The sequence below is a fragment of the Indicator indicator genome, chromosome 2 (genome assembly GCF_027791375.1).
Source record: "Indicator indicator isolate 239-I01 chromosome 2, UM_Iind_1.1, whole genome shotgun sequence".
Taxonomy (NCBI): Eukaryota; Metazoa; Chordata; class Aves; order Piciformes; family Indicatoridae; genus Indicator; species Indicator indicator.
Window position 1 is genome coordinate 61,553,790 of NC_072011.1, and position 21,651 is coordinate 61,575,440.

At 51.5% G+C, this 21,651-nt stretch overlaps 1 protein-coding gene across 1 annotated transcript in view; it reads right to left on the reverse strand.

The window, feature by feature from the left end:
- Positions 1 to 21,651, reverse strand: part of GALNT14 (polypeptide N-acetylgalactosaminyltransferase 14) — a 150,894-nt gene that overhangs the window by 41,292 nt on the left and 87,951 nt on the right. The window contains exons 5-6 of the mRNA XM_054397459.1: positions 16,275 to 16,373; positions 1,990 to 2,057 (exon numbers count right to left, since the gene is read on the reverse strand). Of these exons, the coding sequence (XP_054253434.1) occupies positions 1,990 to 2,057; positions 16,275 to 16,373 (167 nt within the window). The remainder of the gene's footprint in view (positions 1 to 1,989; positions 2,058 to 16,274; positions 16,374 to 21,651) is intronic.

Sequence of the window (21,651 nt, forward strand, 5' to 3'; positions counted from 1 at the left end):
CCTCCAGGGATGGGGCCTGCAGCCCCAGCATCCCTCCTTAAGGCACATTTCTGCCAGCAAGAGCTGGGTCTGCTACCTACCCATGTAGGTCTACCTGCCCATCACAGCCCCCTCTACATCCACAATCCCTCTGTGCCTCTCACCACTTCTCTACCTCTTCCTCCCTCCCTGGCACTATAAACAGACAGGCATGTGCCCCATGCCAGTCACCTCCCCTGTGCATCCCCCCACACACACCTCCAAGGGCTTTCCTGCCCTCCACGAGGGCCCTCACCCTACCCACACCCCTGCCAGCTCGGGTATGGAGCTGCTGTGCTCTGTGGCACCAAGGCAGCTGAAGGGGCAGGGGCTGGCTACAGATCCATGACAGGAATTTGCTGGGAACAGGAACCCACGTGCAGAATGATTGCATCCCAGTGAGCAAAGGTCAGTGGGCAGATTGAGGTGAAAAATGAGACACCACCAGGCACAAAGATGAAAGCACCAAGGGCTTGGGCTGGGCAGCAGGGGAAGAAACCCTGCCCATGTGTATATTATGCAAACGCATGCATTTTATGCAAATGTATGCAGAGTAGATGCCAGGAGGCTCAGACTATCATGGGAGAGGAGATGCAAGACGGCTGAGAAGTGCTGATCCCGAGCAGCTGAGGGGCTGCTCTCAGTTAAGTGGGAAACAGTCTCTCCCCTGGTGCCCCAGGAACCAGAGGAGTTCAAACCCAGCCCTGGTTCCTCCTCCAAGCCCTCACCACTGGGTGTGCTGGGACAGGGAAGCTGCATTCTCACACCATCCTGTCTCCTGTCAGGAAGGCAAAAGCTTTGTCTGCCTAGCCAAACACCCAAGCATTTACTTCCCCCCTCCTGGGAACACCTCATCTGCTCTACACCAGGGCAGCTCCAGTCCTTGCATCTGCTCCTTTTCTCCACCACAGCTGCTCTGCTGGTCCCCAGCCCTACCTAGCCTGGCCTCCATGTGCTGGAGATGCTCCAAAGCTCACCATAACCACTGCAACCCCTGCCCCTGGCTCCAGTGACCCCAGGGAGGCACCAGTGTGGAGAAAGGGGTGCATGTGAAATCTGTCCCTAATACCTGTTTAGGACAGTCAAGAGCAAAGCACAGATCTTTGCTTGGTTTTGTTAGGGTTTTTTTAAATCTTCTCTGTGTTCCTCCCCCCCCCCTTTTTTTTTCCCCTGAAAAATGGCTCCACTTTGCAGCTCCTTGAAATGTAAGTGCCACAGATCCCTCCAGCTAGGTGAATTTTATCATCCTTTTCATGCCTCTGTCTTCTGGAGCACTTTACTCTCAATATCTTGATCTTCCACTTGCCCGTCTCACTGGGCAAGGTCCTCAGCTGGGGTGGTTCCCTGGGAACCCTCAAGGCTTCAGCTACTGACTTCTGCTGGAGATCAGACCAATTGATTTCACTCCAGTCAGGCTATTAACCAGAGGAGGACACAGGCTGCTTGCAGCAGGCAGCACTATTTGTGATGCCCCTCTGAAAGGGGCACTCCAGGCAGGAAATCCTCTTCACACAGGTGAAGAAAAAAAAAAATAAAATTCCACCTCTGCCAGAGCTGCTGGCCCCCTACATAGGCAGAGGCAAAACACAGGCATGCACCAGGAGGGTCAGGCTATCATTACCCTGTGCAATTCCAGTGGGGCCCAGCCAGAGCTGCAGCTGAAAGCCAGATGAAACACATCACAGCTGCAGCAGGATAGGAGATTGGATTGGGTAGGAGATTGGATTCAGGTCTACTGGGCATGAAAGTTATTTGCCACACACTTCTCTCGTATTATTTCCAGGAGAAGAGGCCCTGACCGTTTGGAATTTGGAATTCCCCACATGGCAAGGCAAGCCCAGCAGAGCAGGCTTTGTTCTCCACACCTACAGAGCTTGATGCTTTCCCCTTCCACTCTGACAAAGCCTTCCCTTCTCTCTTGCACAAATGCCAGTCTCTGCCAGCTTTAAGCCACAGCAAGGGGTCACTTACGATCATCACTGAAGTCATCCACCAGTATGATTTCACGGACCAGGTGCACTGGGGTACGGTTCAGCACACTGGAGAAGGAAGAGAGAGAATGCATCACAGGCCTGGCCAGCCCAGCAGCCCAGAAACAGGGCAGGAAAGCCCTCTACACTTGCCCTTGTTGAACTTCAAGAAATTTCTCCCTGCTCAACTCTCCAGCCTGCCCAAGAGTAATATCTCATATTCTATTCAGCACCTCGAGGAGTCCACCCCTCGGACTCCCTCAAATTCCCTGGAAAAACTTATCTACAATTAAGACATTAGTGTTAACCTGTAACACTGCTCTAGGAGCCAAGCCCCCAATATTCCTGGGAAACAGCTGAGATTTCCCTCCACCACCACCACTGTGAGCAGGCAAAGCCAGAAGAAATCAGCTTTTCAGCAAGCTGCACATCACACCGAGCTTCCTGACAGGGCTCAGGGCAAAGCTGCTGTCACCCCCTCACCTCTCCTGGGGATAATGATATGGTGTCCACCACCAGCAAGGCCAACACAGAGAAAATTGCCCAGCTCATCCCCAGCTTTAGCAAGCTCACAGCTGTGGCAGGACCCACCCCTGTTCTGATCTGTGAGCTGGCTGCAGAGAGGATCAGAGCAGGCTTGGAGCTGCCAAGGTAATGAGAGAGAAAAGGCAGGAGGCTGTGGGTCACAGCTCCCTCCAGGTGGACAGACACCGAGCAGCATGGCTGAAAGCTACAAGCACAGGATCACAGATCACAGGATGATGATCACAGATCTCAGATCCGGAGATCTGAGTCCAACCCCCCTGCCAGAGCAGGACCAGAGAATCCAGCACAGGTCACACAGGAACACATCCAGATGGGGCTGGAAAGTCTCCAGAGGAGGAGACTCCACAACCTCTCTGGGCAGCCTGTTCCAGTGCTCTGGGACCCTCACAGTGAAGAAGTTCCTCCTCATGTTGAGGTGGAACCTCCTGTGCTGTAGTTTCTATCCACTGCCCCTTGTCCTATCCCAGGGTGCAACTGAGCAGAGCCTGTCCCTTCCCTCTTGACCCCCAGCCCTCAGATATTTATGAACATTTATTAAATCCCCTCTCAGTCTTCTCCAGACTAACCAGCCCCAGGTCTCAGTCTCTCCTCATAAGGCAGTGCTCCAGTCCCTTCATCATCCTGGTAGCTCTCTGTTGGACTCTCTCCAGCAGATCCCTGTCCCTCTTGAACTGGGGAGCCCAAAACCGGATACAATATTCCAAGTGAGGTCTCACCAGGGCAGAGTAGAGGGGGAGGAGAACCTCCCTGGATCTGCTGGACACACTCCTTCTAATGCACCCCGGGATCCCATTGGCCCTCTTGGCCACAAGGGCCAATTTTCCCTTAATCATGCCCCCATGGGGGGGTTGTTATCATGATCATTTAAAAGTCTAGCCCTGTTCTTCCCCTCACTCACAGAAGGGGCAGTTCTGAAACCCCTGCCCTAGCAAGGGGTCAAAGGCTGGCTTACAAGCAGAAAGCCCAAACCATCCCCAAAAATCTCTGAAGCGTTTGACCTGGGCTTGGATAACCCCAGTTGGATTGCACAGGCTTTCCCAGCATTTAAACCTCTTTGCCTTCATCCTGAGCTTGCTTCTCCATTCACACAGGATTCAAAATCCCCCCACAGCATCCACACCTGAGTCTGCCTTCTGCTCTGGGTTAGAAAAAAAATCAAAACAACCTTCAAACTTCCTGCTGGCAGATTAAAAACCTTCAAACCTCCCTGTGGGCTGAACAATCTTGCACCCCTGACACCCCCAGGTATTTCTCGACAGTTTTCCCTGGCCTCTCAGGCTCCCAAAGTCTGGTAAAAAGCCTGGAAGTCTGGTAAACCACATCCTTGGTCCAGACCCCAACCAAGAGGGCTCTGAGTGGGTAGAATCCCTGGGTGGTCACTGGAAGGAACCCAGAGGAGTCTCATGGCATCACCTGAGAAGATTCAGCATTTCTCTGATGAAGCCTTCCTGAGGAGAAAGCTCAAAGCCCATCCCACCAAGGAGAGGGTTTGGAGTGTCTGTGCCTACTGCCAGGTGCCTGCCACCTGAACTGGTGTACCCCAGCTCCACCAGCTCCTGGAATGACAACCTTCCAGAGGGAAAAGAGCTGAGCTGGATTATTTTAGAAGGAGAATAGAACATCACAAGGCAGATGCTTGAAATGGATCCTCCCTCCATGCCTTTTCTCTTAGGTGGGGTCTGATTGTTTGTTTTGGTTGGGGGTTTAGTTAGGTGGGGGTTTGTGTGGTTGGGGGTTTTTGTTTGTTTGCTTGCTTGCTTTTGTGGGGTGTTTTTGGCTTTGTTTTTCCCAGTAGAAATCCTGAAGAAGGGGGTTTACCTCAGACTGAAGTGGGTAAGGCTGCCACCTCCCTTGTAGAGATCCTCCAAAATCACTTTCAATAATTACTTTCCCTGGAAGCACCCTCTCTGCCTCCTCCACTTCCAAGATCTTGGCCAAAGCCATGATTTCCCCACACACACTTCAGATGCCTTGCATGTTAAGGTTGGGGTGGGGAGGAAGAGAAATCCCCCAAAAAGCAACACTTCTGGTGGAGACCCTGACAGGCAGAAACTTCTGCAGCCACCCCAGCACTGCTAAAGGCTTGCCCCAGGAAGGGTTAGACGACACAGCTTTGCCAGCAGCCTGCACAAACCATGCTGGAAGGTGTCCAGAGAAGGGCCACGAGGATGAGCAGAGGGCTGGAGCTCCTCTGCTATGGAGACAGACTGAGAGGGTTGGGGCTGTGCAGTCTGGAGAAGATAAGGCTCCAAGGAGACCTTATTGTGGCTTTCCAGTATCTGAAGGGGGCCTACAAAAATCTGGGGAGGGACTTTTTAGGGTGTCAGGTAGGGATAGGACTAGGGGGAATGAAAAAAAACCTAGAAATGGGAAGATTCAGATTGGATTTTAGGAAGAAATTCTTCCCCATGAGGGTGGTGAGACACTGGAACAGGTTGCCCAGGGAGGTGGTAGAAGCCTCATCCCTGGAGGTTTTTGCAGCCAGGCTGGATGTGGCTGTGAGCAACCTGCTCTGGTGTGAGGTGTCCCTGCCCATGGCAGGGGGTTGGAACTGGATGATCCTTGAGGTCCCTTCCAACCCTGACAATTTTACGATTCTATGAAAGAAAGTGGGCCCCTCCTCCTGCTGGGGCACAGAGAGCAATTCAGATGTGCTGTTCCCACCTGTCAAGTGTTTTCTAATTATTATTATTAATAGGTTAGGGTTTTTTGTTGGTTTGGGTGTTTTTTTTTTTTAAATCCCCACATGCAGGAGCTGAGTTCAGCAAATTACCACAGCCGAGCGTCAGCAGAGAGAGACAGGAGAGCAATATCATGCTCAGTGGAATATTTAACAAGTGCTGATTGCCTGGAAACCTAACTTGGTGAAACCTGCAGGAACAAAGCAAGCCTGTTAAAAGACAAAAAAAAAAAAAAAAAAAAAAGAAAGAAAAAAGCCACAAAAATAAATAAATAACCTGCTGGGAGTGGGAGGGAGGAGGGGAGGCAGGAGGCAGCCAGGGCACTTCAATGCCTGCTGCCTCCCCCCATAAGTGCAATGCAGGGCTCAGCTCTATAGACAGAAAGACACAAAGGGACTGATTCTGCTTTTGCAGGTACCAAAACCACTGCCCTGGGGTCTAAGGTCAGAAATGGGCTCATAGTAGAACTCAGTGCCTTGGAGGAATTCCCCCCCAGGGAACGTCTTCTGGAAGACTCATAGAATGGGTTGGGTTGGAAGGGACCTTAAAGATCACCCAGTTCCAACCCCCCTGGCATGGACACCTCCCACTAGCCCAGGTTGCTCAAGGCTTCATCCAACCTGGCCTTGAACACCTCCAGTGAGGGAGCATCCACGACCTGCCTGGGCAACCTGTTCCAGTGTCTCACCACCCTCACTGTCAAGAGGAGCCAGGCTCCTTCTCAGTGATGTCCAATGACGGGGCAATGGGTGCAGGCTGGAGCAGAGGAGATTCCAGATGAACACAGGGAAAAACCTTTTCACTGTGAGGGTGCTGGAGCCCTGGAACAGGCTGCCCAGAAAGGCTGTGGAGTCTCCCTTCTCTGGAGACTTTCAAAACCTACCTGTATGCATTCCTGTGTGACCTGCCATAGGTCATCCTGTTCTGGCAGGGGGTTGGACTGGATGATCTTTCCAGGTCCCTTCCAAGCCCTAACGTTCTGTGATCAGCATGCCCTAGAACTGGGCAGGCACAAGGCTAGTGACGCAGCCACAAGGAGATGCACAGCAAATTCCCTGACCCCAGCCTGCTTCCCAAGGCAGCCATGAGCCAGGACACCAGCTCCTCAGCCACACCAAACTGACATCTTCAAGGCTTTTTTCTGCCTGTGCTCTGTTAAGCACACAGTGAGGCACCCATGCTCCAAAGACAGGAGATTACAAACACCTCTCCCCATGGCACTCCTCAGGGAGAAGGTGAAAGAGAGACACAAAACTCTGCTGTGTGCTGGTCTGGTGTCCCCAGCACAAGGACACAGAGCTGCTGGAGAGAGTCCAGAGGAGGCCACAGAGATGATCCAAGGGCTGGAGCACCTCTGCTCTGAGGACAGGCTGAGGGAGCTGGGGTTGTGCAACCTGGAGAAGAGAAGACTCTGGGGGGACCTTAGAGCTGCCTTCTGATACCTGAAGGGATCCTACAGGAAGGCTGCAGAGGGACTTTTCATGAGGGTGTCTAGAGACAGGACAAGGGGGAATGGGTTGAAGCTGAGGGAGAGCAGGGTTAGACTGGAGATGAGGAAGAAGTTCTTCAGTAGGAGGGTGGTGAGACTCTGGAACAGGTTTCCCAGGGAGGCTGTGGATGCCTCCTCCCTCAGGGTGTTCAAGGCCAGATTGGATGAGGCCTGGAGAAGCCAATTCTAGTTGGCATCCATGCCCATGGCAAGGGGGTTGGAGCAGATGATCTGTAAGGTCACTTCCAACCTAAGCCATTCTATGATTACAGGACAGACTACAAAAGCACTTAAAAAAACCTAAAGCCAGCTTTTCCATTTTACTTTTGCCTTTCCTTAGCTTTGATATTTTTTCTATACTTTCTTTTCCTTCTCCATGTGCATGCATGGCTTTTTATTTTCTTTTTATACAAGAAAATTCAGAAGACAAATAATACTACAGTGCTTTGAACTCTCTCTGTTATTTATAGATTTATTTTTTTGTTCCCCTGAAATCAAACCTAGGTAGATAGACTGCAGTGATGGGAGCATTTTAACAAATCAAAACAGCTTTCAAGTTCTGTTGAGCCAGGGATCACAACATTTTCTTCCTTAAATCTCCAAAAGCCTTGCTAACATTGAAATGAAAACTCATGCCTCTAGCCCACAAAGTGCTTCTGCTTAATGCAACCCCAGGGGACCAGATCTGCTGCTGAATTAGCCTGAAAAGTTAATGCTGAGATTTTCTTTGTTTCAATGGATTCAGCAGACACTGCATCCAGGTCTGGTGTGCCCAGCATAAGGAGGACACAGAGCTGCTGGAGGGAGTCCAGAGGATGGCCACAGAAATGATCCAAGTGCTGGAACACCTCTGCTATGAGGACAGGCTGAAGGAGCTGGGGGTGTTTATCCTAGAGAAAATTCCAAGAAGACCTCAGAGCTGTCTTCCAATACCTGAAGGGATCCTACAGGAAGGCTGCAGAGGGACTTTTCATGAGGGTGTCTAGAGACAGGACAAGGGGGAATGGTTTGAAGCTGAGGGAGAGCAGGGTTAAACTGGAGCTGAGGAAGAAGTTCTTCAGTAGGAGGGTGGTGAGACTCTGGAATAGGTGGCCCAGAGAGGGAGGCTGTGGATGCCTCCTCCCTGTGGGTGTTCAAGTCCAGGCTGGATGAAGCCTTGAGCAGCTGAGTCTAGGTGAGAGGCATCCCTGCCCATGGCAAGGAGGTTGGAACAGATGATCTGTAAGGTCTCTTCCAACCTAAACCACTCTATGATTAATTTCACCCTATGTTTTCCTCATAAGATCCTTTCATCCTCCTCAACAATTTGTTAGGATTCTTCTCTACCCACCCAGACTTAAGCACAGGATCCAACAATTTCATCTCCAAATAAATGCCCTGAAATTGTGCCAGGAGAAATTTAGATTGGATATTAGGAACAATTTCTTTTCTGCAAAGGTGGTCAGGCATTGGAACAGGCTGCCCAGGGGTTCAGATTGGATATTAGGAACAATTTCTTTTCTGCAAAGGTGGTCAGGCTTTGGAACAGGCTGCTCAGGGAGGTGGTGGAGTCACCAATTCCTGGAAGTGTTCAAGAAAGTTGTGGATGTGGCGCTTGGAGCTATGGTTTAATGGCCATGGTGGTGTTAGGTTGACACTTGGACTGGATGATCTTCAGAGGTCTTTTCTAAGTGGGGGAAAAAACAAAAACTATAAAATAGCAATGCAAAAGTCCTCCTGACATGCAAGACAGAGAAAGTTTGGAGGGAGGAGTTCAGATCTTCTGACCACAGGTTGGTATGTTTGCAGTCATCACCCAGCATACCAATTGCTTTAGAGAGGAGACTGTGGGGTTCCTCAGGAACTCACAAGCTCATTAATTCTCTCCATGGCAACATATTGGGACTTGTTAGGAGAAAAAAAAATAATAATAATAAATAACACCTTTGGGGGTGTAACAAAGTGTCAAAAGGGACCAGGGTCACCCTTTTGAAAATCAGACTGAGAGCAAAGGGGGGGGGGAGAAAAAAAATGCCCACCAAAATGAACTGCTTCAACCACCCAAAATGGCTAATTACAGAGGAAGAGAGAGAGCACACCAAGAATAACCATAATGAGCTTTGATTACGCTGCAAGCTTTCACAGTTCATTCTTTCAAATCCCCACCAAGCTCTTTGAAATTCAAGAGGTTCTCTCATGTGAACATCAAAAGGTAAAAAGCCCAAGGAGGGCTGTGTGCTCAGTTGCCACCAGAGATGATTAGCAAATTAAGGAGAGGGGGGGGAAGAAAGCAACAACCAGACCAACAAAAAACAAACAGTCTAGGGTTTAAGCAAAAAAAAAAAAAAAGAAAAAAAAAGGCATAAAAATTAAAAAAAAAAAAAAGAAAGAAATAACCTCCCCCCTCAAGTGCTAATTATACAGTTTCTCTGCCACACCTGCCTTGGCTTTGCTGCTTTCAGTCATGGCACAGACTCTATATGGTGCCACCACTGCCTAAGGAAGGAGGTTCCTAGATTGGCACAGTAGTTTGGGTTAGAAGGAACAATAGTTATTCATACAATAGTTTGGGTTAGATGGGCACAAAGGGACTGATTCTGCTTTTGCAGGTACCAAAACCACTGCCCTGGGGTCTAGGGTCAGAAATGGGCTCATAGTAGAACTCAGTGCCTTGGAGGAATTCCCCCCAGGGGACCTCTTCTGGAACAATCATGCAATGGGTTGGGTTGGAAGGGACTTGGAAGATCATCCAGTTCCAACCCCCCTGGCATGGACACCTCCCACTAGCCCAGGTTGCTCAAGGCTTCATCCAACCTGGCCTTGAACACCTCCAGTGAGGGAGCATCCACGACCTGCCTGGGCAACCTGTTCCAGTGTCTCACCACCCTCACTGTCAAGAGGAGCCAGGCTCCTTCTCAGTGATGTCCAGTGACGGGGCAATGGGTGCAGGCTGGAGCAGAGGAGATTCCAGATGAACACAGGGAAAAACCTTTTCACTGTGAGGGTGCTGGAGCCCTGGAACAGGCTGCCCAGAAAGGCTGTGGAGTCTCCCTTCTCTGGAGCATCCACAATCTTTCTGGGCAACCTGTTCCAGTGTCTCACCACCCTCACTGGAAAGAATTTCCTCCTAATCTCCAGTCTCAATCTGCCCTCCTCAAGCTTCAATCCACTCCCTATCACCACAAGCCCCTTGTAAAAAGTCCCTGCCCAGGTGGGTGGCTTTGTCCTTTCCCTGGCTCAAGTGTGTCTGGCTGCTATAAGGTCCCAGCAAGAGGGGAAGGTGCAAAGTGCTGGCTCTGCAGGACATCCCTTGCTCACAAGCAGAGGCAAACGAGAGGCATGACACTCTCCATGCTAATTTATCAGCTAAATATTTGATGTGGGTCCTCATCCCACTCAACGTCAGGACTTGTGCCAAAAGGATGTGTTTTGGTTTGTCAGCAAGAGGTAAATAATTAAGTTTGCCTGATTCCTATTCTGAGCTCCCCAGCTGCAATCTGAAGAATAAATAAATCAAGACCACTCAGTGGAGCAAACAGGACTGTCTCACCCTCTGCTCGGCAGGCTGCCAGCACCACAGCCTCCTACCCTACCCCTCCTGCCCAGCCTGCACCAGTGCTGACCAGCCCCCAAGCTCCCAAAATGGCCTTGCTAGACATGGTCACAACATGGTGGTCTCTAATGGTCACTCCAGGCTGCCTGCAGCCTTGCCTCCTCCATTTCTCTCAACACCACTCCCAGGGATGCTCCAGGCAAGGGGCATGCACCAAGCCCTGCTCCCTGCAGACCTGGGCATGGATGCCACAGCACACCAAGCCCCAACAGCACAACTGATCCTCCAGCACTGCTCACCTCTTGGCAGGTGAGCATGCTGGTGCCTGCAGGGGGCAGGCAGCAAAGGAAAGGGGATGACATTCTCATCAGCAAGCCATGGAGTAGCTGTCCCTAAGCACAGAGTCCCAGCATCCTGCACAGCCCCAGGTGATGAGGAGTACATCTGCTGCTCCTTCCCCTCCAGTGACTGTAGAGGCCCTGGGGATGTCATTAAGTTCTCCCTCTGGAGGAGCTGGGTAGCTAGAGCTGGGGAATGAGCTGGATTCCCTTCCTAAGTCCAGGCTAGCACAGGAAGAAAAAAGAGGAAAGAAGAAATTGTTGTGGTGGGTTTGTTTTTTTGTTGTTTTTTTTTTCCTTTCTTAATGCCTCTGTATTGTTTATTTTCTCCTTTTGTTCCTGCCTTGTCTCCTTGGCTTTACTCATGCAAACCCACAGAGGTTGTGGAGTCTCCTTCTCTGGAGACTTCCAAGACCCACCTGGATGTGTTCCTGTGTGACCTGCCTAGGGTGATCACAGAATCACAGAATTATTGAGGCTGGAAAAGGACTCATCAAGCCCAGCCTACGATCCTGCTTTGGCAGGAGAGTTGGACTTGATGGTCTCCAGAGGTCCCTTCCAACCCCTACCATTCTATGATTCCATGAGGTCCCATTCCTATTCTGCTGGAGACTGTCACCAGCCCTGGAGCTTGAAATATGTGCAACTCAGCCCCTGCAGGGAGAAGAAACTTGCCCAAGGTAATTCAAAAAGCAAGTGACTGAAACAACCACCCAGTGGCAGTTTGTCTGCACAGTGAAAAAAGATAAAAAGGATCTCAAGAGCTCCTCCTTCCTGTCCTCTTCTCCCCTCTTCTATTTCCCTTTCTTTGGATTCCCATGCCCTATGGCCTGGACACTTGTAGGCACTCAGAAGTGTAGTTACACATTTATAGAACCATTGAACTGTTTTGGTTGGAAAAGGCCTCCAAGATCATTGAGTCCAATCATCAACCTATGACCACCGCAGCCATTAAAGCATGTCCCCAAGTGCCATCTCCACAGGTTTCTGGAACACCTCCAGGGATGGGGACTCCACCACCTCCCTGGGCAGCCTGTTCCCATCCCTGACTACATTTGCAGCGAAGAGATTTTCCCTAATCTCCAACCTAACCCTCCCCTGGCACAATTTCAGGCCATTTCCTCTCATTCTATCAACTGATATTACAGAGAAGAGACCATCTCCCACCTCACTCCAGCCTCCTTTCAGGCAGTTGTAGACAGCAATGAGGTCCTCCCCATAACCTACACTTCTCCAGAATAAACAACCCCATGTCCCTCAGCCTCTCCTCACAAGACCTGTTCTCTAGAGATCATTTACAGAGATTTGGGCATTTGATTAATTAAGGCTTTTTTTTTTTCTTTTTTTCTTTTTTTCCCCCCCTTCCTTTTCCTCCAGCTGGCAAATGGTCAGAGAAAAGATCATCACAGTCTCACAGTGTATCAGAGGTTGGAAGGGACCTCCAGAGATCATCAGGTCCAACCCCTCTGCCAGAGCAGGATCACTTAGGGTAGTCAGCACAGGAATGCATCCAGGTGGGGTTGGAAAGTCTCCAGAGAAGGAGACTCCACAACCTCCCTGGGCAGCCTGGTCCAGGGCTCTGACACCCTCACTGCAAAGTTCCTCCTCATGTTGAGCTGAAATCTTCTATGTTCTAGTTTGAACCCACTGTTCCTTGTCTTATCACTGTGCACCACCAAAAAGAGCCTGGCCCCCTCCACTTGACACCCACCCCTCAGATATTGATAGACATTGATCAGATCCCCTCTCAGCCTTCTCTTCTCCAGACTAAACAGCCCCAGGGCTCTCAGTCTCTCTTGATGGAGGAAGACTTTTATACTAAGCCACAATTTGACACAGCCCAGCAGCTCTTCCCAAGAGCTCTGACGACATAAATCATTCATTAACAAACTGTCCCCTAACACTGGTGACAGGGCTTGTGTAAAGGGTGCTGCAGAGGCCACTGCTTCACAACTCAGAGCACTTCCAGCCTCCCCAAGAGCCACACACAAGGCAGTGAGCCGAGCCTGAAACACAGCTCAGCCTCAGCACTCGCTGAGCATTAAAGCCCTCAAGCAGCTAGGAGGACTCTAAGAATAGCAAAATCACTCCTGCTGGTTATGTATGTGATCCCTTAAGGAAGAGATCATAGAATCCAGTCCAGTTTTGGCCTCCCCAGTTCAAGAGGGACAGGGATCTGCCAGAGAAAGTCCAACAGAGAGCTACCAAGATGATGAAGGGACTGGAGCACTGCCCTGTGAGGAGAGGCTGAGAGCCCTGGGGCTGGTTAGTCTGGAGAGGAGAAGACTGAGAGGGGATTTAACAAATGTCTATAAATATCTGAGGAGCTGGGGGTTAAGAGGGAGGGGACAGGCTCTGCTCACTTGCACCCTGGGATAGGACAAGGAGCAGTGGATAGAAACTACAGCACAGGAGGTTCCATCCCAACATGAGGAGGAACTTCTTCACTGTGAGGGTCACAGAGCACTGGAACAGGCTGCCCAGAGAGGTTGTGGAGTCTCCTTCCCTGGAGACTTTCCAGCCCCATTTGGATGTGTTCCTGTGTGACCTGTGCTAGATTCTACGGTCCTGCTCTGGCAAGGGGGGTTGGACTTGAGGCTCTCTGGAGGTCCCTTCCAACCCCTGACATCCTGTGAGCAGTCAGAAGGCACAGCAAATTGATCTACAGATCCTAAAGAGGACAGACAAGCTCTCAGCTGGGTCCAAAGAGAGGCAGGGAAGTGATAGTACTGCACAATCATAGCCAGAGAGGAGAAGACCATGACGTCCTACCAAGGGCTGGCATTCCTAGGGCCAGTTCAACCAAAGCAAGCCTCTAAGTACTGGATCCAAAAGGAAGAATGCCAACTCTGAGGCCAGGAGACCACCTCCAGACTATGGGGGGCAGAAAAAGGAAGGTCAGCTTGGGATCTGATCCCAGGGTGAGGCAGGGGAGATGTGGACCCAAGGCTGTCATCTCAGTTCCTCACTGACTGAGCTTGCCTCTGCAGTGCAGCTCAGCAAGATGCTCCTCAGGGCTCTGGCACCATTTGGAGATCAGCCTACAGGGAAGCACGCTCAGAAAGGGCCCCAGAGCTTGGGGAAACCTCCCCAAAGTCCAAACCACAAGTGGTGGAACAGCCAGGGCACATGAGTGGGGAGGAGCAGTGTGTGGGCTCAGAGCTGTGGTGAAGATCACACAGGGATGGATAAAAGGAAGGCTGTAAAGCCAATGAGCGAAGTCAAGCAAAGGAAAGAAGAGGTGCAAGGAAGAAAGTCTTTACAGATGGAAACTTCAGAGGACAGTATCCTAGAGGAAGAAGGAAGAACCAAACTACCTGTATTTCTGATTTTGCTATCCCTACAGAGAACAGCTCTCTCATGAAGCCAGGTACAGAGGATCGAGGCATAAGAGCCACATCATGGGTCTACCACCCCCCAGGTGACAACATCCCTCATGACCCTACCTGCCAGGACAGTCAAATGCTGAGCTATGAGCAGAAATGAGATTCAAGTCCATCCTTGCACTGTACAGGCCATAAGCATCCTGTATCTCAGGGGCTAGAGGACCTCACTTGGCTTTGCCTGGCCACCTCTGTGACAAAGGGGTCTGGAGGATGGCAAACCCTTGCAAGACACTGCAAAGGCAGAAGAGAAGGTTCAGGACCAAGGAGCTGGTACACAGCACCAAGGGTCAGCTCTATGCACAGCTGGAATCCACAGCCCCTGGAGAAAAAGCTGGGACAGATTATTAAGAGTGAAGCAAAGGAGACAGGGTTGGGCATGGAACCACAAAGCAAGGCAGGAATTCAATTTCAGGGCTGTCAAACTCACTTGTGGCACCCCTGCCCTCACTCGAGGAAAGATGCTGCCTCCAGGGAGGAGCCCAATGAGGACATGATGGGGAAGAGGGCACAGCTGAAACCTCCCCTAGCCAGCCTGACTCCCCAGTCTGACCAGTACCAACAATGGTAGGGGGTCCCTTGGGATGCCCTGCGTTTAACTCTTGCAGTAGTTTCAGGCTATGCCTTTAAAAACTTTTCACAGATCTTGAACAGAAAGTAGTAAAATGTAAATAAATCACTATTGAGTGTAAAAAGGCTTGCAGCAGGCAACAGACATCACTGTGTGGGCATGAGGTCTGGACAGGCTGGAGAGCTGGGCAAAGGGGAACTTAATGAGGTTCAACAAGAGTAAATGCAGAGTCCTGCAGCTGGGGAGGAACAACACCATGCACCAGCACAGGTTAGGGGCTGACCTGCTGGAGAGTAGCTCCATGGAGAAGGAGCTTGGAGTGCTGGTGGACAGTAAGTGATCCGTGGGAGAGCAACATGCCCTGGTGGCCAAGAAGGCCAAGGGTGTCTTGGGGTACGTTAAGAAGAGTGTGTCCAGCAGGTCAAGGAAGGTTCTCCTACCTGTCTACTCTGCCCTGGTGAGGCATCAGCTGGAGTGTTGTGTCCTGTTCTGTGCTCCCAAGTTCAAGAGGGACAGGGATGTACCAGAAAGTATCCAAGGGAGGGCTCTAAGGATGATGAAGGGCCTGGAACAGCTGTCTGATGAGGAAAGGCTGAGAGCCCTAGGGCTGTTTAGCCTGGAGAAAATTAAACTGGGAGGGGATTTAATAAATGTTTATAAATATCTGAAGGATGGGTGTCAAGGAGAGGGTGCCAGTCTCTTTCCACTGGTGTCCTTGGATAGGACAAGGAGCAATGGACACAAACTGGAACACAGGAAGTTTCACCTCAGCATGAATTAAAACTTCTTTGCTGTGAGGGTGCTGGAGCCCTAGAGCAGGCTGCTCAGAGACTCTCCTTCTCTAGAGACTTTCAGGATCTGGATGTGTTCCTGTGTGACCTGCCCTGGGTGATCCTGCTTTGGCAGGGCGGTTGGACTGGATGATCTCTGGATGGTCCCTCCCAAACCCTAACATTCTATGATTTAAGCCATCTGAAAAGAGCTAAATAATTTCTTGGCAGGAGGGCTGGACTGGACGTTCTCCAGAGGTCCCCTTCCAACCTCTACCATTCTACAATTCTGTGCCCTGCCAAACATTCAGCACTAGAGAGCAGAGCACACCCAAGCTCCCTACAGAGGAACCCACCAGCTGCAACCTGGAGACAAACCCCTCAAAGGTAGGAAACCTTCCTACAAGGGAACTTGCAAATTCAAGGCACACTGACTTCTACAGCCTCTGATGAAAACAAAGCCTTCAGGCCATCCACCACAGCCCAGAACAAAGCCACAAATGAAGGAATGGACACATGCCCAGAGCCCTCCACTGGGTATCCAGAGGAACAGAGAAACCATCCTTGAAACTCTACTCTGCACATGCCCCATTTGGGCTTCTCAATCAGCAAGCCTCCCTGGCACTTGATGGGAGAGCCTCAAACAGCAGCTCCAGAGCAGACAGTGCTCTGTCCTCAGAGGACTGGGGCAACATGGAGGTGCAGCCCAGCACTGATACACAGCTGTGTAGAAAACTTCTTACCTCAGACTCTGCCCAACTTTGCTGCTGCTTCCCCAAGAGCACCCTGTGCAGACCCTGAAGGGGAGCACAGCTGCTGGGATTTGCCATGACAGTTTCTCCTGGAAACCAGTTGAGACCACAGCATATAGGGTCCAGCCCTGCTGCTGGCAGGTTCTGCTTTTACCCAGGGGAACCTCTATTCCCCTCACTCTGTTTTACCAGAAGGTCATTTCCAGCAAACCAGGAGCTCTTACCTCCTAATGGTCCTGAGCAAGGTGGACCTGGCCTCGTTGTGGAAGGTGATGATGACACTGGTTGGGGGGAGGTCCTGGCCATAGTGCAAAGTTGTACACCTGGGGAGAAGAGAAACCAGGAAAAGGTCACTCAGGGTCTGGGATTCTAAGTGGGACCTCACTGCATTAACACTCAAGTCCAGCATTAGATGGTCCACCAGCCTCTATTAAAAAAAAAAACAACGAAAAAACCCCAAAACTAAGACCAAAACACAACACCACAATTATTTTCTGTGTGAATCTTTCTTGAAGGAGTCCAGAAACTGCCAACTAAGTCATTAAGGATTAAAGCAGCAAAAAGAGCTTCACTGTAAATTAACAGAAGGCTGAGAGAGAAAGGCTGAGAGAGAGAGGCTGAGAGAGAGAGGTTGAGAGAGAAAGGTTGAGAGAGAAAGGCTGAGAGAGAGAGGCTGAGAGAGAGGCTGAGAGAGAGAGGCTGAGAGAGGCTGAGAGAGAGAGGCTGAGAGAGAGAGTCTGAGAGAGAAAGGCTGAGAGAGACAGGCTGAGAGAGAGAGGCTGAGAGAGAGAGGCTGAGAGAGAGAGGCTGAGAGAGGCTGAGAGAGAGAGGCTGAGAGAGAGAGTCTGAGAGAGAAAGGCTGAGAGAGGCTGAGAGAGAGAGGCTGAGAGAGAGAGTCTGAGAGAGAAAGGCTGAGAGAGAGAGGCTGAGAGAGGCTGAGAGAGAGAGGCTGAGAGAGAAAGGCTGAGAGAGAGAGTCTGAGAGAGAAAGGCTGAGAGAGAGAGGCTGAGAGAGAGAGGCTGAGAGAGAGAGACTGAGAGAGAGAGGCTGAGAGAGAGAGGCTGAGAGAGAAAGGCTGAGAGAGAGAGGCTGAGAGAGAGAGGCTGAGAGAGAGAGGCTGAGAGAGAGAGGCTGAGAGAGAAAGGCTGAGAGAGAAAGGCTGAGAGAGAGAGGCTGAGAGAGAGAGGCTGAGAGAGAGAGGCTGAGAGAGAAAGGCTGAGAGAGAGAGGCTGAGAGAGAGAGGCTGAGAGAGAGAGGCTGAGAGAGAGAGGCTGAGAGAGAAAGGCTGAGAGAGAAAGGCTGAGAGAGAGAGTCTGAGAGAGAGAGGCTGAGAGAGAGAGGCTGAGAGAGAAAGGCTGAGAGAGAGAGTCTGAGAGAGAGAGGCTGAGAGAGAGAGGCTGAGAGAGAGAGGCTGAGAGAGAGAGGCTGAGAGAGAAAGGCTGAGAGAGAGAGGCTGAGAGAGAAAGGCTGAGAGAGAGAGGCTGAGAGAGAGGCTGAGAGAGAAAGGCTGAGAGAGAGAGGCTGAGAGAGAGAGGCTGAGAGAGAGAGGCTGAGAGAGAAAGGCTGAGAGAGAGAGGCTGAGAGAGAGAGGCTGAGAGAGAGAGGCTGAGAGAGAGGCTGAGAGAGAAAGGCTGAGAGAGAGAGTCTGAGAGAGAAAGGCTGAGAAAGGCTGAGAGAGAGAGGCTGAGAGAGAGAGGCTGAGAGAGAAAGGCTGAGAGAGGCTGAGAGAGAAAGGCTGAGAGAGAGAGTCTGAGAGAGAGAGGCTGAGAAAGGCTGAGAGAGAGAGGCTGAGAGAGAGAGGCTGAGAGAGAGAGGCTGAGAGAGAAGGCTGAGAGAGAAAGGCTGAGAGAGAAAGGCTGAGAGAGAGAGGCTGAGAGAGAGGCTGAGAGAGAAAGGCTGAGAGAGAAAGGCTGAGAGAGAGAGGCTGAGAGAGAGAGGCTGAGAGAGAGGCTGAGAGAGAAAGGCTGAGAGAGAGAGTCTGAGAGAGAAAGGCTGAGAGAGAGAGGCTGAGAGAGAAAGGCTGAGAGAGAGAGGCTGAGAGAGAAAGGCTGAGAGAGAAAGGCTGAGAGAGAAAGGCTGAGAGAGAGAGGCTGAGAGAGAGAGGCTGAGAGAGAGAGGGTGAGAGAGAAAGGCTGAGAGAGAGAGTCTGAGAGAGAAAGGCTGAGAGAGAGAGGCTGAGAGAGAGAGGCTGAGAGAGAGAGGCTGAGAGAGAGAGGGTGAGAGAGAAAGGCTGAGAGAGAGAGTCTGAGAGAGAAAGGCTGAGAGAGAGAGGCTGAGAGAGAAAGGCTGAGAGAGAGAGGCTGAGAGAGAGAGGCTGAGAGAGAAAGGCTGAGAGAGAGAGGCTGAGAGAGAGAGGCTGAGAGAGAAAGGCTGACAGAGAGAGTCTGAGAGAGAAAGGCTGAGAGAGAGAGGCTGAGAGAGAAAATCTGAGAGAGAAAGGCTGAGAGAGAAAGGCTGAGAGAGGCTGAGAGAGAGAGGGTGAGAGAGAAAGGCTGAGAGAGAAAGGCTGAGAGAGAGAGGCTGAGAGAGAAAGGCTGAGAGAGAAAGGCTGAGAGAGAGAGGCTGAGAGAGAGAGGCTGAGAGAGAGAGGCTGAGAGAGAGAGGCTGAGAGAGAGAGGCTGAGAGAGAGAGGCTGAGAGAGAGAGTCTGAGAGAGAAAGGCTGAGAGAGAGAGGCTGAGAGAGAGAGGCTGAGAGAGAGAGGCTGAGAGAGAGAGGCTGAGAGAGAAAGGCTGAGAGAGAGAGGCTGAGAGAGAGAGGCTGAGAGAGAGAGGCTGAGAGAGAGGCTGAGAGAGAAAGGCTGAGAGAGAGAGTCTGAGAGAGAAAGGCTGAGAGAGAGAGGCTGAGAGAGAGAGGCTGAGAGAGAAAGGCTGAGAGAGAAAGGCTGAGAGAGAGGCTGAGAGAGAGAGGTGAGAGAGAAAGGCTGAGAGAGAGAGGCTGAGAGAGAGAGGCTGAGAGAGAAAGGCTGAGAGAGAAAGGCTGAGAGAGAGAGGCTGAGAGAGAGAGGCTGAGAGAGAGAGGCTGAGAGAGAGAGGCTGAGAGAGAAAGGCTGAGAGAGAGAGGCTGAGAGAGAGAGGCTGAGAGAGAGAGGCTGAGAGAGGCTGAGAGAGAAAGGCTGAGAGAGAGAGTCTGAGAGAGAAAGGCTGAGAGAGAGAGGCTGAGAGAGAAGGCTGAGAGAGAGAGGTGAGAGAGAGAGGCTGAGAGAGAGAGGCTGAGAGAGAAAGGCTGAGAGAGAGAGGCTGAGAGAGAGAGGCTGAGAGAGAAGGCTGAGAGAGAGAGGCTGAGAGAGAAAGGCTGAGAGAGAGAGGCTGAGAGAGAAAGGCTGAGAGAGAAAGGCTGAGAGAGAAGGCTGAGAGAGGCTGAGAGAGAGAGGCTGAGAGAGAAAGGCTGAGAGAGAAAGGCTGAGAGAGAGAGGCTGAGAGAGAAAGGCTGAAGAGAGAGGCTGAGAGAGAGAGGCTGAGAGAGAGAGGCTGAGAGAGAAAGGCTGAGAGAGAGAGGCTGAGAGAGAAAGGCTGAGAGAGAGAGGCTGAGAGAGAGAGGCTGAGAGAGAAAGGCTGAGAGAGAGAGGCTGAGAGAGAAAGGCTGAGAGAGAGAGGCTGAGAGAGAGAGGCTGAGAGAGAGAGGCTGAGAGAGAGAGGCTGAGAGAGAAAGGCTGAGAGAGAGAGGCTGAGAGAGAAGGCTGAGAGAGAGAGGCTGAGAGAGAAAGGCTGAGAGAGAAAGGCTGAGAGAGAAGGCTGAGAGAGGCTGAGAGAGAGAGGCTGAGAGAGAAAGGCTGAGAGAGAAAGGCTGAGAGAGAAAGGCTGAGAGAGAAGGCTGAGAGAGAGAGGCTGAGAGAGAGAGGCTGAGAGAGAGAGGCTGAGAGAGAAAGGCTGAGAGAGAGAGGCTGAGAGAGAGAGGCTGAGAGAGAGAGGCTGAGAGAGAGAGGCTGAGAGAGGCTGAGAGAGAAAGGCTGAGAGAGAAAGGCTGAGAGAGAGAGGCTGAGAGAGAGAGGCTGAGAGAGAAAGGCTGAGAGAGAGAGGCTGAGAGAGAAAGGCTGAGAGAGAGAGGCTGAGAGAGAAAGGCTGAGAGAGAAAGGCTGAGAGAGAAAGGCTGAGAGAGAGAGGCTGAGAGAGAAAGGCTGAGAGAGACAGGCTGAGAGAGACAGGCTGAGAGAGAGAGGCTGAGAGAGAAAGGCTGAGAGAGAGAGGCTGAGAGAGAAAGGCTGAGAGAGAAAGGCTGAGAGAGAGAGGCTGAGAGAGAAAGGCTGAGAGAGAAAGGCTGAGAGAGAAAGGCTGAGAGAGAGAGGCTGAGAGAGAGAGGCTGAGAGAGAGAGGCTGAGAGAGAAGGCTGAGAGAGGCTGAGAGAGAAGGCTGAGAGAGAGAGGCTGAGAGAGAAAGGCTGAGAGAGAAAGGCTGAGAGAGAGAGGCTGAGAGAGAGAGGCTGAGAGAGAAAGGCTGAGAGAGAAAGGCTGAGAGAGAAAGGCTGAGAGAGAGAGGCTGAGAGAGAGAGGCTGAGAGAGAGAGGCTGAGAGAGAGAGGCTGAGAGAGAAAGGCTGAGAGAGAGAGGCTGAGAGAGAGAGGCTGAGAGAGAAAGGCTGAGAGAGAGAGGCTGAGAGAGAGAGGCTGAGAGAGAGAGGCTGAGAGAGAAAGGCTGAGAGAGAGAGGCTGAGAGAGAAAGGCTGAGAGAGAGAGGCTGAGAGAGAGAGGCTGAGAGAGAGAGGCTGAGAGAGAAAGGCTGAGAGAGAGAGGCTGAGAGAGAAGGCTGAGAGAGAAAGGCTGAGAGAGGCTGAGAGAGAGAGGCTGAGAGAGAAAGGCTGAGAGAGAGAGGCTGAGAGAGAGAGGCTGAGAGAGAGGCTGAGAGAGAGAGGCTGAGAGAGAAGGCTGAGAGAGAAAGGCTGAGAGAGAGAGGCTGAGAGAGAAGGCTGAGAGAGAGAGGCTGAGAGAGAGAGGCTGAGAGAGAGAGGCTGAGAGAGAAAGGCTGAGAGAGAGAGGCTGAGAGAGAGAGGCTGAGAGAGAGAGGCTGAGAGAGGCTGAGAGAGAGAGGCTGAGAGAGAGAGGCTGAGAGAGAGAGGCTGAGAGAGAGAGGCTGAGAGAGAGAGGCTGAGAGAGAAAGGCTGAGAGAGAGAGGCTGAGAGAGAGAGGCTGAGAGAGAGAGGCTGAGAGAGAAAGGCTGAGAGAGAAGGCTGAGAGAGAGCTGAGAGAGAGAGGCTGAGAGAGAGAGGCTGAGAGAGAGAGGCTGAGAGAGAGAGGCTGAGAGAGAAGGCTGAGAGAGAAAGGCTGAGAGAGAGAGGCTGAGAGAGAGAGGCTGAGAGAGAGAGGCTGAGAGAGAGAGGCTGAGAGAGAGAGGCTGAGAGAGAAAGGCTGAGAGAGAAAGGCTGAGAGAGAGAGGCTGAGAGAGAGAGGCTGAGAGAGAAAGGCTGAGAGAGAAAGGCTGAGAGAGAGAGGCTGAGAGAGAGAGGCTGAGAGAGAAGGCTGAGAGAGAAAGGCTGAGAGAGAGAGGCTGAGAGAGAGAGGCTGAGAGAGAGAGGCTGAGAGAGAAGGCTGAGAGAGGCTGAGAGAGAGAGGCTGAGAGAGAGAGGCTGAGAGAGAAAGGCTGAGAGAGAGAGGCTGAGAGAGAGAGGCTGA